Source organism: Lepisma saccharinum, chromosome 10 (genome assembly GCF_977018435.1).
Source record: "Lepisma saccharinum chromosome 10, izLepSacc3.1, whole genome shotgun sequence".
NCBI classification, from domain to species: Eukaryota; Metazoa; Arthropoda; class Insecta; order Zygentoma; family Lepismatidae; genus Lepisma; species Lepisma saccharinum.
Window position 1 is genome coordinate 6,641,146 of NC_139238.1, and position 16,813 is coordinate 6,657,958.

General features: G+C 33.8%; 1 protein-coding gene across 2 annotated transcripts in view; it reads right to left on the reverse strand.

Moving 5' to 3' along the window:
- Positions 1 to 16,813, reverse strand: part of LOC145993741 (teneurin-m-like) — a 540,838-nt gene that overhangs the window by 37,949 nt on the left and 486,076 nt on the right. Inside the window, exons 8-14 of one of the 2 annotated variants that reach the window (XM_083129491.1) lie at positions 14,386 to 14,580; positions 12,287 to 12,496; positions 9,504 to 9,612; positions 6,334 to 6,560; positions 4,647 to 4,854; positions 2,871 to 2,897; positions 272 to 488 (exon numbers count right to left, since the gene is read on the reverse strand). In XM_083129491.1, the coding sequence (XP_082985617.1) occupies positions 272 to 488; positions 2,871 to 2,897; positions 4,647 to 4,854; positions 6,334 to 6,560; positions 9,504 to 9,612; positions 12,287 to 12,496; positions 14,386 to 14,580 (1,193 nt within the window). The remainder of the gene's footprint in view (positions 1 to 271; positions 489 to 2,870; positions 2,898 to 4,646; positions 4,855 to 6,333; positions 6,561 to 9,503; positions 9,613 to 12,286; positions 12,497 to 14,385; positions 14,581 to 16,813) is intronic. The other variant, XM_083129492.1, reaches the window with a different exon arrangement.

The window sequence follows — 16,813 nt, forward strand, 5'->3', positions numbered from 1 at the left end:
AAATAGCAAAAATTCTTGACCAAAAGCATAATTTCTTGACCTTTTTTTGACTTTCTTGACGTACCGGTTGATTTCTTCACTTTCTTGACACTCTTGACTGATAGACAGCCTGTATAAGCTAAGTATGAATGAAAACATCAACATTTTGAAGCTGATTGCTTCTAACAAAAAACAATTGTAATAAGAAATAATGTTCACTTTATGATAATGCACTTGAACATGACATAAATCTAAAATTATGCTGGTGCAAGAAGTGCATATCATGTATTACCTCATTCCAAGGAACATTAACAATCTGTGTCTGTGGTCTGAACGGACTTCTACCAAACTGTAGCGTAACAGCACCACCTCCATTCACCAGAAGATCGAACCATCCATCTTCTCTCGTGAGGGTGAAACCTTCCAATGGTGTGCTGGTGCTCACTCGGACCCCCATCAGTCCCATTCCGGTCGAGGTAACAACACGACCCCTCACGACAGCGGTCCGGCTGCAAAAGGAGTTTGAAAATTAAGGATTATTCTACACAAGTCTGTTGACTGAAACCTACTCTTTCTTCACTCCAAAAAATGAAAGCAGAGATTCTAACTGTCAACAGTAGCAGGTGTACTCAAAAATATTTTATGTCTAGAATAAAAACTGTTCACAGGTAAAATTCCAACTACCTGTCAAAACCTTTCAGAATATTGTACAAAGGAAAAATACACAATCATATGCTACATGAAAAAAAAAAAAATGTTCCCTTGAGTAAAAGTATTGTAACTAGTTTGTAACTTCACTGTCAAAACATTTCAAATTGTAACATTTCAGAGAGAAACAATAGGTTACTATTTTCACAATTATATAATTAAGTTAATACCTCACATTTTCTTCCTTTTAAATTCACAAAAGTATTTCTTTAAAAGTATTAATCTACCATGAGATATGATGATAAAGAGTACAGAATCTTTTGAAAACAAAACAAAAGCATAAGTAACTCATAGAGTAATTGTAAATATATAAAGGATTATATCAAATTATAAAAAAAACTACAGAGTTCATAAATTTTATTTTTCACTGTTGTTTCATTGTTTTATATATTTTTACTTCTGCATTAGAATTTACATACATGAAAGTAAACAGCAAAGTTAAAGAAAGTAAGTAATATTGAGAGGTCAGTAATCTAAAGTAAGGTGGGGAATATCAAACCTATATTACACATTAAATATTTTTATGAAATCTATGTCAATGACGAAACTAGTCTATTTTCACTATCTAGTTATCACCTAATGAAGAATACTGAAAATATTTTTTATAAGTTTCTGCTGGACTTTAGCCCAATCTCACTATCATTGCAATTTCTTTAATGCCATGTTTCAAAGAATACCCCTGATACTTTATAAAAAGTGTGTGTGAGAGAGAGAAAGAAATCTTACTTTCGTTACTTATTATTATAGAAATGTCAGTGATGTTTATCTTTTCAACAGTTTCAAATGCAAAGTGAATTAAAAGTACTTAAATACTACACATGGTTTTGCTGAGGTGTTCGTTTGTGACATTACAATGTCAAGAAATAAATGTACATCCACATTTATGAACAATGCTACAAGAAATCTGCCATGTTGTTATACATAGCTCAACGTGCAAGTCTTTGGGGCATTTCAATAAAAGTGTGTACTAGAACAGTTTGCGTGTTTAAAAGTCATTGTTTCTTGCAGTGTATGTGTGCTTCTGTAGTGTAGAATGTTGCCGAAACTTTACAATTATGTTGTATTGATTTTCCCATTCTGGATTATTAGCTACAATTTATATTCTCTTACAATGTATTTATTGATGATATAAATATATCTTTGAAACTGATTTCCCGAAACCAGCCATTTTCTGTATGTGCTTAATCATCATACTCTTTGTCTCAAATAGGCAAGAGAAGTGGTAAATTCACACAAAATAAGAAAAATACAAAAAGTATACTAAAATGATAAGAATTTGATCCTTTAGAATATGTTAGTGAAAAAATTTAGTTGATCACTGGACATGTGTTACAATGTATGCACATTTTCTGTCATAAATATCTATTAATTGATTGGTTTGGTTTAATTTAATTTTTCTGCCACTATTGGCTAAGCTTGAAGATGAAGATGATGAAGGGACGCTAACAAAGAACACCTATGCCCAGGCTGGGATTCAAACCCAGGACCACTGGCATCGTAGCACACTGTGCCAACCACTCTGCCATGGAAGTTGGCATTAATATCTACACAGCAGCAAATGCAAACTTTTTGGAGATTCAGTCAAATGCTCTAGATGGAATTCAAAACAGATTTAGGTTTTCACCTATTTTAGAAATATCAGCACAATTCCTCAAAACAAGACATTAAAAAAGTTATTGCGGAGGGCAGGTTAAAGATCCAACTGAACTTTAATACCAGTACAAAAGTCGAAATAGTTGCATTCATATAACATACTATGAAATTACCGTGACCTACATACATATTAGAAATGAACAATACAAAACTCAGGACAGGACAGTTGAACAGAAGGTACTGAACACAACTGAACACAAACTTCACAAAGGAAAAACTAATATTTAGTACATACAAGAACATTTCATGAGCTAGCAGAACAGAATGGGACAACACCCCGTGTTTCATTAAACAACAGGGAAACAAATTTACACTACAAATTAACAGAAGCTGCAAAAAACACTAAATAAACAAGTAACAAAAACAACAAAAAGTGAACTGTGCAAATTAGTAATGCCACAAATAATCTATGTTTTTCACTATGTGGATACTGTCAAGACTACAAAACGTGACGGAGTGCACCAAATGTTATCAAATACTAATTTTGATGTTGCAAGAAAATCCTCAAAATTACGCATTACTTCCCTTACCTTGTGTTGAAGTGGTTCCAAAACACACTGAGCAGCAGAAAGAGAAATAGAAGCCCACAGTGTTAACAACAGCAACAGCAAATAGCCATTTAAACACAGCAAAGCCAATCCAAAAAAAAGGAGAAAGATACCACAACAGCACCCAAAGGTGCTCTACAAATGGTAATACAGTATTCAACTAACAGAGGTAATTGTTACACACTTCATTTCAATATTTAATTGCTTTTTTTTAAAAAATATATATGTTTTTCAAACCATCTCACGCACATATATCTAGATAAGAATTGAAAGATTAAAACAGCAAACTCACACACACGCACACACACATGTACAAAATAAATATTCACGCAGCTGTGAACAACTTTTCTAAAAAACCCAACAGCAACATGCGGTACAAATTAACTGCTTCGGGTGAAAGAGAATATCTCACGTAGGCAATGGAAAGTCAGGAATTTCACTTTCATAAAAGAAAGGTTTTGTGTACCTTATCTAAATGCCCAGTTTATGCACAGGGCATAATCAAAATTCAATCTATAGTTTTAGTTTTATGTCCTATCCAAACCATTTAATATCACACAGTATGATAATGTATGAAATAAATTTAATAAAGGTTACCAGGGAGAGATTTAACACATAGCTGTGTAGGCCTGGACTTAAAAAGGGCAGCAAAATTGTGATATGGGTACTTTATATTATTGTTAGTGGCATGCATGTTTTGTTTTTTGACAGAAACACGAAATGTGAAATAACACACTGCAATATTCATTTTTCATGTTTTGGAAAGACGTGACGTGCATTTTTCTACCATGTTTTGTCACAAAATATCTGAAATAAAATGCAAATAAATTCTTTAAAACAAGAAAATTAGAGTTTATTTACCGATGCGACACTTTCTGATGTCTGAATTAACTTGCGAGTTATACAAATCACAAAAATTGATTAATTCTGCTCTAAATATCTGAGAAGCAAAAATGGACACCTTTACACACAAATAAACTTAATATTCTGACAACAACATAAATGTGTTATAAGAAGGGAATTGTTTATTTTGTGTAATAAGGGTAGATTTAAAATCAAATTTATAGTTATATACACCATTTTAACACTGATATGCCATGTTATATATGCTTTCAATCCCGAAATGTTCCCAGTTTTTAATTTTGATGTACGACGAAACTCTACACATTTGAGTCTCCATGAGATTCGAGCCTAGCTAGGAATGATACTCCTACAGCTTAACATGGTGACAATGACACTACTGGGGAGGGGATGTTTTTTGAAAATTACAGTAGTTGTGAGCTACCATTCCCCCCTGCCTAAAACAATGGTTGTAGAATGTAGATACATTTAAATTTGCAAATTCTATCAATTATAACAATAATTTCAAGTTTTTGTAAATTAAATGATTTTAAATTTGGCAGTGATTAATGTAAACAGGGTTTCATTGTCTTACGGATAGTCTTAACGTATCCATAATCCGCAAAATATTTACCGAAAATAGTATGCTAGGAATGGCACAGCGTCACAATGACTTGTACAATTTGCAAGACTGAATTTCCATTGCCTGTAGGTGTATCTTTCACACATACAACTGGTGACATGACGTGGGCACAACAAAAATACGATTAAACGAATTACAGGTCACTTAATGAAAAATATACCCAGTGACAGAAACACAGAAGAAAGTACAATATACAAACACTTTCTGTTTTATACAAAGTTTTTGTTCACGTGGGGAAATTAGAGAACTTACCATGTGCTAAACTCAACACTCACCTTTCATTGAAAGACTCTTGGCGTGCATAATTCTGAAGACTTCCTTCTTCGATCAAGAATTGCATTCTCTCGAAAAACGATGCCGTGATGGCTGGAGGTTGTTTCCGCAGGAGAATGTCAATAGGTTTCGGAGCTGAAACACAGAGCTGGCTGCTCCGGCATATGTGGTTGGAACAACATTCAGGATCCTCGCAATCTTCAAGCCCATCTAACGAAAATAACGAAAAATTTGAAATGGGTGTGCCTTGCACTATGGATCAAATTGTGAGCACAAATATTCACTTTAATTTCCTATCATTCTGATTCTTTTTAATAGTAATAATTTAGGTAGATTAATTCCAAAGTTGGAAAAACAAGTCACTTGAACTAAACAAGTCTCTGAAGGGCACTGCCTGCCAAGTGGTTTCCTTGGGTGATGTGTGGTCAGCACAAGATATCCCATTGCTGCTTTTTTTTCCCCTTTATAGACAGGTAAAAATCAAAAGAGGAAACACTGTAACTTTGAAGATACGGTGCACTCTTTTTAATTCGAACTTGGATAATTTGAACAGAAGTTTATTTTCCTTGAAATTCCTATTGAAACTAATGTTAAAAATTCATATGTGCTTCAAATTTTCGAACCTTTTATTTGGATAATTCGAGGACAGCTATTCAAAGATAGACATAGGGAAGAGAAGGTTTCTGCTTGTTGGTATGCATCATCCACCCTCTCCTCAATAACATGGAATTGCCCATCCTCTTTGTGTTCAGGTGTTCATCCCTAAACCCCTCCTGCACTAACCCAAGATGTGTGAAATTCTTATCTGCCCTCAGTTATCAGTTGATTAGTCAGGGTATTTTGTTCCCAATGTCGAAGCATGGTGTGTATACTAACTTAACATTAGTGATAAATAAAATTGAAGATTTTGTGGAGTTTTTGGACGATTTTGCTCATCTCGAATAAGAATTTAATAGTATTCTGAGCATGCAAATCTTTGTGTGTTCCTCTTCATTGCTTTTTAAATTTTGCACCACTCAATTTTCATGGAATTTTTGCTCTAATATTAATCAGTAATCATGGTTGACTAGTTTCTGCTGCATATCATACGGCAACACTGTCACCCTAACCCTTGCACTGTATTCTTAACTGGTGATCACAATAGCCCTCGAAAGCTTGATTGATTGAGTTGGTGTTTTAAGTCCACTTTGTGCACAGTAAGGCTAATCGGGACTGGACCTACAGTTTAAAGTGGAATCCGAACCACTATGTGCCTCCACCGGGTATCAAACCCGGGACCCCTTGATTACAAGGTGACGATGCTACCATTGCACCATTAGGGAGACCCTCGAAAGCATGAAAGCATATACATAATGGACCTAGGGATACCCCAAGATGATCCCTTCATTATTTGTGCAAGGAAAGCTTCAAGGATTCTTTCAATGAACAGCTATATTTGTATATGATTATTTATAAGCCAAAACTTAACAATATACAGTGGACCCCGACTTTACATTGAATCTTGATGGACCCAACATAGCAAAACGCCATAAACTTTCCTCGGTTTTACATTTTCCCACATTTTAAGTTTTCTGAGCTTGGTCCCGAGAAAAAATGTAAAATCGAGGTGTACTTATCATAACATTGCCTGCAATATAAATATAGTAGAATTATAAATCACTTCTGGCTGTAAAAAAAATATTAAAATACCTTTGTCATTATCTCTTCCGTCACTGCAACTTTGCTCCAATGGCACACTGCAGTCTTTCCCATCCCAACCATCATAGCACTGGCACTCCCAGGCACCATCGTAGTTCACTCGACACTGACCATGGTTACTGCAACTATTAGGGCACCCTTCTAGTGTACAGTGACGGCCATTCCAACCAGTCACACACAAGCAAGTACCATTCTTACATTGCCCATGCTCGTTGCACCTGTTTGGAATAGAAAAGCAATAAATACAACACAATACACTAAAAATTAATATTTTTTTTTAGTAGCAATCAAATCTTCTATTTGCATTATCTGTAACTATACATAATCTATATATGTGGTAAAATATGAAGGTGTAAGATCAGAGTTTTATATGAACTCTTCGAAATTGACATGCATCTAAGCTTTAAAAATTCTGTGAATGTAAGTGACTATGGTTCTAAATTAGCATGCAATGTTAATTGGATATTATCCATTGTCTAGTGCTTTTACAATTTCAATAGAGCACCTCACCAAAGGCAAAATAAATTTGTTCGGATTAAGACAAGAGAAGCGCTTTCTCAAAATCTAGTATTAGAATAAGTATAGTTTCAAACACTAGACAATGGTTAATATCTAGAGACACATATTTTTGGTAAATAAAAAAGCAAAATTTGGTACAAAAACAGTCAATTTCGGGTTAAAAATAGGTAAATAAAATAAAATTTTGGTATTATAGCAGTGAAAAAATGGATCAAAAGCGGTATATAAAATGACATTTTGGTTTCAAAATTTTGAACATAATCCACAATGTTATTTAAAAACTGCACTTACTACAAAATAAACATTACTCTTCTAATAGCACATTTATGTAGTTACCAGAGTACTAAGCTTATTCCTGTATAAAAGGTCCATTCTTGCTTCTTCAATATTTACAGCAGAATTAATCAATTTTCCGTGAATTGCATAACTCACAGGATAATTCAAACTTCAGAAAGTGTCATGTCGGTATAAAAAAATATCTAAATTTCGTGTTTGAGAGTCTATTTTGCATTTTGCAGTTCATTTCGTGACAAAACAGGGTAGAAAAATGCACCTCACACATTTCAGAAACATTAAAAATTAACATTAGAATGTGTTATATCACATTTCGTGTTTTCGTCAAAATCGAAATATGCATGTCCCTATTAATGTTCAATTAATATTGCATGTTTATCTACGTTTTCATAAGGGGTGATGTTCCATGTAGCACACCCAATAGTCAACCTCACTTCCACATAGTACACCCTAGACTGCATTTTGCAGACGAACGAGGCTCTGGTGACTGGCGCTATGGCCTGTATAATTTTGTGTGTTGTGTCCTGTTTTTTGTCCTTGTGTGTGCTGAGTGTGCCTTTACAGCCTCAGCTTTTAACAAAAGTCAGAATATTTTAATATTTTAGTAACATGACATTATTATGCTATGGTAAGGGGCAGGACTCTGTATAATGTGACGGGTGTTGATGCACCCAATTCAAATTCAAATTCAAAGTTTTCATAATTTCCGCACTACTTCTAATAAAAGTACATACTGTTTTATGAATGCTAAAAGAGTAATATGTATTAAGCCTGTGTCCGACATTTTTAGTGTTTTTATCTTGTAAGTTAATGGAAGTATACATATGTATGTGTGTGTTGGAGATTTAAAAGTCTGGTCCCATAGAACAGCTCCATTATTACTGCACATGGCGAAAAATGGAATGATGGGAAAGTTGTTCAAAATATGTAGGTTTCAATCTAAAGTGCTTTAATTTTCAACTAGCATTGTTGGGCCTTCATCAGGAATAGCATACATCATTGCAATATCATCCTGTATGTGGTAAATTAAGAATTGATGATGATATTTAAGCACAAAGTAAAAAAAACAAAAAACAAAAAAACGAGAATGTGTGACATGCAGAACCTTCCCCTTCCATTTATCAATCAAATGACCATTCATCCTAATCAAGACAAACCAGGAGGTACAGAAGTGGCATAAAATACCCAACATAGAAATAAAGTGTATCAGTGTTGTCTAGGATTGAGGCAATACACCAATGGATTGGTATCGCTATCAGAAAGTATTAATTGGAATGTTACCACCAATACCAGCGCATACTTTTCCAGTATGGGAATTTCACTGGGCCCATTTTCCTGGGCAACACTTTTATGAAGTCTAGGTAACTTGGAAATTGTGTAAAATGCATAATTTTCATTTTTTTGAAAACATCATTGCGGGGAGAAATACATTTTGTGATTAAATAATTATCTTTGTGAAATTATGAATATTTTACAGCAGATTGATTTAATATAAGATAAGTAGCCATAAGTTCGCCACCCCACAGATTCTATGTTTAGCCGATAGATATCAGAAGCTACTTCATGCCAGGTCATGGTGCCTTGGAAACTACGTTGAACACTGAAGGTCGATTTCCATTAGCATGTGCATGCTTGGAGATAGTCGCCACATTCTGTTGGTAGTGGTTGCTGGCTAGTGCTGATATAACATTTGCTCCATAAGTATCCGTTTAATACAACAGAATAACTATTGCATTTAGTTAGTGTAATATATAATTTCAAAGCCTATGTTTTGTACTTTCTAGGGGTATTGTTAAAATTAAATGTATCATTGTTATGTCATAGTTTCTGACGTGTTTAATAAAATCTGCACCTGTTCTTAAGTTCGCCACTGTATCGTGCATCATGGCAAACTTAAGAACTGATGTTATGACAATGAAACTTGTTTTTTTTAAAAAAAAAAATAGAGTAAGACTTAGATTTTCAAAGTTGAGGGCCACCAAAACTTAAAGGGTGTACAACATGTAAGATTGACTCCCAAAAATAGACTCCCAAAGAGGAACCGTTCACCAATTAACAGCCTGCAAGAAATAATCATTACTTCAATTTTTCAGACTTTCCCTATGAGACCGGACGTTTGGGATACCTGGTATGCAAGAAATATTTATATTACTTTTTGCCAAATATTTATCATTTTCACTTATTTGTTCTGTGTATACAGGGTGGGCACAAAGTCGCAACTTTGTGCCCACCCTGTATTTATTAACATTATAACCGAAGGCAAAAGCACTGAACCAACCTTCTAGAATTAAATAATAATTCTTATAACTACAGAAATAGAATCTACAAGTGTAAACATCTATCGTTACCTTGGATCACATTCCTTCATACTGCAGAACCTTCCAAACCAGCCAGTATTGCAAACACAAGAATCTCCCACACAATGTCCGTGAACACCACAGTCCAGGTCACACAATTCTAGAAAAATTGATATGTTGAAATAATGCAGTGTGAGAAACGACATTTCACAAAGAATAGACTCAAAACTTAATTCTAATAATCCATAACTACAACCTTCTGCCAACATAATGCATTAAGTGCATAAACTCTTGTAAACAATAATTTACTTTCTTGTTTTTGTTCTGACATTAAAACTGAACCAAATTATACAAGGCAACTTCTCAGTTTATTATATACAATGGTAATATAAATCAGGTTGATTTAAATCACATTAAAGCAATAATTTATAGGCTAATGTACATTGGAGCCAAAGGTCTGTTATATGTGTAAATAAATAAATAAATAGGGATTTTATGGATATCAATAACTTTTGGTGAAAATACATTATTCTCATAATGATTTAATGGTGTTTATTAGGCTCCTAGAAAGGAAATTTCAATTTTCAATTTCAATTTCAATTCAATTTCAATTTCAATTTTATTACTCCATATTAACCATATACATTGGTATTTGGAGGGTTCAGTACAATTCATATAAAAGAAAAATATATAATTACAAATTTTCTATAATTTACAATCTAGATATTCACTAAAGCTATAATATTCCTTATTAACTAATAGTTTCTTTAATTTATTTTTGAAACTTGTCATACTTTCTGCTTTTATATCATTTGGTAAATGGTTGAATATTTTAATTGCCATCTGTTGGGGTTATTCTTGAACTAATGTTAGCCTGGTGAAGTAAGGCTTTAAGAGCTGTTTATTTCGGGTGTTATGTGTGTGTTCTATTGAACTTCGCAGCACAATATTTTTTCTTGCATATAATGACATTTCATATATGTACAGAGAAGGGAGGGTTAATATTTTAAATTTCTTAAACAACGTTTTGCACGATTCCCTAGGCTTTATACCTGCTATTATCCTAATGGCTTGCTTTTGTTTTCTAAATGCTTCTAGACTTGCCGGTGAGTTCCCCTAAAATTCTATTGCATAATTTATTAATGAATGAAACATTGCATAATATACCTGAATTAGTGAATTTGTTTGAAGTGTTTGTTTTAATAACCTCAGTGCAAATATTTTGGAATTTAGTTTTCTAACAAGTATTTTTACGTGGTTTGACCAATTTAGATTTTCATTATAGTAACTCCTAAAAATTTTGTTTCTCTAACTAATATTACTGGAAGATGGCTATTCTTTACTACATCTTTAATTTTATTGTTTTGTTTAGTGTGAAATAGCACGTAATTTGTTTTCTGTTCATTCAATAGTAATTTATTACTGTCAAACCAAGATTTCATTTTTTCCATTGTTTTTTCAATGTTGGCTTCTAACTTGAAAACATCATTTCCCTTTATTATTGCGCTAGTATCGTCGGCGTACAACAAAATCTTTGTATTCTGTATATTAAATGATAAATCATTTATGTACTAAAGAAAAAGTAGTGGGCCTAATATTGATCCTTGGGGAACTCCATATTTTAATGTCTTTAGAGTGGATTTGTATTTTCTTACGTTTCCTTCTCTTTTGTGGCTAATTTCAACACATTGCATTCTGTTTGATAAATATGATTTCATAATTTCAAGTGCGTTACCCCTTATCCCATAGTGTTCCATTTTAGAAATTAAAATTTTGTGGTTTACTAAATCAAAGGCTTTTGTCAAGTCGTAAAATATAGTCGAGAACTAATTTTTTATCGTTTATACCTTGCAAGATGTTTTCGATGAATGTATTTGTTGCACTTGCTGTGCTTTTATTTTCAATAAATCCATGTTGTTCTTTTGATAGTACGTTGTGTTTATTAAGGAACTGTAGAAGGCGACGTTTTAGTAACTTTTCTAGAATTTTGCTTAGCACAGGTAATAATGAAATTGGTCTGTAATTTTGAACCAGGTTTTTACTTCCATTTTTAAATAGCGGGTTGACTTTTGCTATTTTTAGCTTAGTGGGAAAGATACCATTCGCGATACATTCATTAAAGAGATATTCTAAAATGGGTGCTAACAACTCCTCGATTTCTTTTATTACTCTGATTGGAAATTCGTCTCCTACAGCCTTTGAGTCTTTTAAATTACATATCTCCTTCGATATTTCATTTGTTGTGGTTGGTGTTAAAAACATGCTTTCTAGAGTGCGCGATGAAGGGAACAAAATTTATGTACTGATGGGGTGAAAATCATACAAAAATGAATGTAATATGTAAACTGTAAAAACACTTAAATTTCTTCCCCATATTCACCCAAACTGCCGCCGTGTGAAAACACCGCTGAAAGGAAAGCGTCATGAAGACATTGCAGCAATCCAAACGGCTGTGACAGATGTGCTGAGAAACATCCCAGATGAAGCTTTCTCTGTTTGCTTCCATGACCTCCGAAACAGTGGCAGCTGAGAAGAGATTGCTGAGGGGATTATTTTGACAAGACCTAGTTTGTAAGTTGAATAAATGATTTTTTACGAGCTCAGTCCTGGAACTTTTCCGACAAAGGCTATATTAGATATGACGCAAACTAGAAAGTGTTCAATTTCATTCTTGGGCCATGAAATATTATTCCTCACATGTTTCTCTCATGGAAAAAATATATAAATACTTCAATTTGTCAGTTAAATTTTGACATCGCCTCGGAAAGAAAAATGTTTTATTTTACATTAACAAGAGAAAAACAAATTTAAAAAAAGAAGAAAACAATGCTTACCTCTCGAGCAATCGTCGCCTGACCACAGCGGTTCGCACAAGCAGGTCTGAGTTTCCAAGTCGAAAGTGCCATGACCGGAGCAATCAGGAAGACACTGGAGAGCATCGTTGTCCATGATGCTGCAGTCAGCTCCCTTCCAGCCCTTTTTACACACACACGAGCCATCCACACAGAAGCCATGACCTGAACATGTTGGGTGAGGGCAGTCCACTGAAAAATCATATAATAAAATAGTCAATGAAAATAATCCAAAATGTAGTAATAATAACAACATTTCAGTTCACATGCAGGATAGCTATTGTGGTAGATAAGATTCATGTTTTCTAAGTGATTTTTTTTAAACTCCAAGGCTGTTATATGTGTTACATGCTGAAGTTCTTTATTTGAGACAATTTTCTGTAACAGCTTGAAGAACGCTGCATCTCATACTGCAAACCAATAGGAAGATTTGAGAATTTCATTTTAAATAACTACATGTAAAATTAAAAGAAATAAATGTAAAGGAAGATACAGACATAACAATATTCACTTTTCACTAGCATGTGTAACATTCTTAATTTATTTCAATATACATCTTATTATTCCTGGTGTTTTATACTGACAACATTAAGTTAAAAACTTTTTTTAAAACTTTTGAGCAACAAATAAATTCTATTCGTGATGGATGCAGTAAACGTGGTACACTCCAGACGCTGTACCCTTAGTGAATGAAGACAGAGGTTCTTCCAAATTAATAGCATTTAACCATTAAATTGTGCAACGCGGAAATACAAATTTTCATAATTTCACATAAGTAAATAAATTCTAGTATAATAATGATGGGTTGATAAGCTAATACAGAGTGACCATTCTAGGACCATGATAAAATTCACATATAATTCCTGGTTTTTAAGGCAAACTTTCCAAAAATTCAAGCAAACAAGCAGACATTTTCTCTGCTTCAACCTCTCACCACACACACCACACACAGATATATTAACAATATAAAAGGTCTGTGTGATTCTGATGTATCCAAAAATTCTAATTTAATTCAATTAAATGGTATATACATATATTTAAAATATTTAATTTATGGTGTGAAGTTTACATTTACTATTTCACATACTCAGACCCAAAAAACATGTACAAACACAAGTACAATAATTTCAAATTCAAATTTAGCTGATCAACTTCAAGATCTCTTATCTTGCAATAATCTTCCGTCTGTTAGATACATTGTTTTGCAAAGGGCACTAACAAAGTAGATTAAATGGACTGAGAGAATTCTGTTTTATTTTCCACGCAGCATTCTTTTCCTTCTCGATAAAAATAAAAAGTAAATTGTTAAAAACTTGAATCAGGGCATTTATAAATATGTACAAATTCAATGAGATTTGGATTAATAAAGTTGCAATTTTTCACGTCTACGGAGAAAAATTCACGCAGAATTCTCAGAATTCAAGGAATTCCCGGTGAGTAGCCACTCTGCAATACTACTTTCAGCTAATACCACTGCTGATTCTCACCAATACCGATACTTGGAAATTTAAGATTTAAAAGTTGTTCGAAATAGTTTTAATATTAATATGTATTACATTGCATTTGCATGAATTAAAGCAGAATTTTGGTTTACAATGTTCAAGAATTACATCTGGATATTCAAATAGCTGTCATATAATGACAAAATATCTTTCTCAAGAGCCTCCTCAATGGAGTAAGAGTAATATAATCAGTTTGTAATCAAGGAATTCCAGATTCAATACCTGGTGTGGGCACATAGTGGTTCAGTCCCACTTTAAACTGTAGGTCCAATCCTGATTAGTGTATCTGTGCATAAAGTGAAATTAAAAGAAAACTCAGAACAAAAAATAGAAATAAAATTTGAAAGTTAGCTTTCCAAAAATGATACACTCATACCAATTTGGTGCAGACTTCATTTATATTTACTGTTTTGAGTTTCTCTCTTATGATTACATAAACGTCAAGGGAAAATAAATGCAGATGTTTCAGAGATATATTTTCTTTTTCACTAGTTCGTTCTGTCCTAGACACCCTATACTGTCTATGAGGACAACTATGGCTAATACTAATATATAAACCAAAAAAAATATGATTTTTACCTTCTTCACAGAACTTCCCCTTGTACCCTCTGACACAGGCACATTTTCCGTTGACGCAATGACCATGGCCATTGCAATCAGGAACTTCACACTCGTCATGCCTCAGGCTACACTCCTTCCCTTTCCAACCAGGATTGCACTGACATTCACCATTGATGTATTCACCACGCTGACTGCACAACACAGGACACACACCTACAAGACACAAGCACAAGACATGTTATTTCAAGCACAATGCAACCATGTTTCAGAATTCTCAGCATAAGTAAACTATTAATAGAGAAATGTTATATTTATTAACACCACAGTACACAGAAAAAATACAAAAGCTTTGCTATAAATAACATAGTTTTATTGCTGATGTGAACAAAAATAGTTAAGCTATATAGTAAAGTGAAAAGAATAACAGAAGATCTTCACTAAGGTGAAAATAATGGCTACCATTAAAGTTTGTGTACTCATAACTCTCTGGAGCCTGTTCAAAGCATCAGATCACAGTGAAACTTGGTATAAAGTCTATGGAGGAAGCAAATGCTGACAAAAAAATTAAAATTTTTACCACCAGGTTGAAATGTGGTGCTGAAATCTGGTACACAGTGAACAACATCCAGGGAAATGCTTTGCGAGACCATTGATAACGCTGTCTTACAGTTCCAAAGCATCATTCATGTTGTTGGGGTGCACATTAAACACTACTGTACTGACATAAACACAAATTACTGTTTGTTACTTTGCCACATGGTGGTGAAAAGTTTAACTATTTTTTTCCGTTCACTTCCCCATGGCCTCAAAAGCCTCTGTACCAAGTTTCACTGCTATCCCTTGCTTCAAGTGGGATCCTGAGGGCTCCAAGTGGGGAAATTTGAATTCTCAGTGCCACATTTTAACCTAGTGGTGAAAATTTGAACTATCAGCACTCCCTTCTCCATGGTCTCCATAGCCTATATACGAAGTTTCACTGCAATTTGACATTTCAAGCAGGCTCTAAAGGGGTCTGAATAGGGCAACATTAATTACGGCCACCCACTATAAGTTATACCAAGTTTTCGTTTAGTAAAATGTTTTTGTTATAAAGATTGATTGATTTGGTTTATTTGCCATTGGCTAATAGCGAATATGAGGATGATTGCTCATATGATGAAACTGATGAAGGTACATTTATAAAGAATACCCATGCCTACAGTAAGATCCAAATCCAAGACCCTTAGAGCTGCATACTGTCAGCAGATGCATCAACAACACGAACTCTTCACCTCACTACATTTTTATCCTTTGCACTTTTAATTTAATAGTCTGCTTTTATGTAATTTTATCATACAGGGTAATTCAAAATGAATGGTGCTACTTTACACAGTTATTATGACGTTTATTATTATTATTATTATTATCAATATAAATAAAAACTACCACTTAGAGGGGCTTATTCTGCTTAGCTGATGCTCCACCAGGATTGCCAGTGTCGCAAAATGGCTAATGACCAGTAGAAAAAATTTTGTGTGTTGGAGCTATCGAGAACTGATTCAATCACAATGGTGCAAAGACATGCGTTTCAGTAGTAATGCATTTGTTTCACCCTTCCAAAATATTTGCCAAAGATAAATCTGCAAATCTGCCTTCGAAACCATTGACATCGACTTGATGTCTCGTGCATAGCAAGTACTTGATTATCGTTTGGACCTTTTCCGTGTTACACATGGTTCCCAGGTTGAATCTTTATTATGCGAGTCATGTGAGTAAAACTTCCAGAGTTTCTCTTTATATTGATGCCTTGTCTGATTTTCTATCATAAATAGTAACGTCATAAAAACTGTGTAAAGTTGCACCATTCATTTGAATTACCCTGTATATACTGTTACGCACATCAGCCACAAGAATAACCTTTCTGCAGTCATCTAAATTGAAAAATCAGACACAACATACCACCCTGACATTCAAAAATGCTTCTTCATGACATGCATTTCATAGAATATCCACATGCAGTTATTTATCATGCAGAGCAGTAGTTCTAACAACTACAGAGAAACAATGCACATCACACACACACAAAAGTAACCCAGCTATAGCATCCCAATCTACAATTATACCGATTCATTCCAAATTATACATGAACATTCGTTTTACCTAATTATATTATTGAAATTAATTACAAAGAACTTACTGCTTTAATGTGGAATATTATGTTACAGTACAATAAATCTTATTTTGATAGTGATTTTATTCTTCTGGTGACATTTTGTTCTAGTATTCCAGAACTTTTCCCTGAGACACCAGAACAATACACATCACCAGACGAATACATACCACTCTCAAAATTAATTTAATGCACAATGGTTATGTGAAATCTCAAATATGAAAAGTATGTAACATTTTAATACAAGCTACTGAATAACTGACAGATACCTCTTATGTAAAAGAAAATATTAACAGT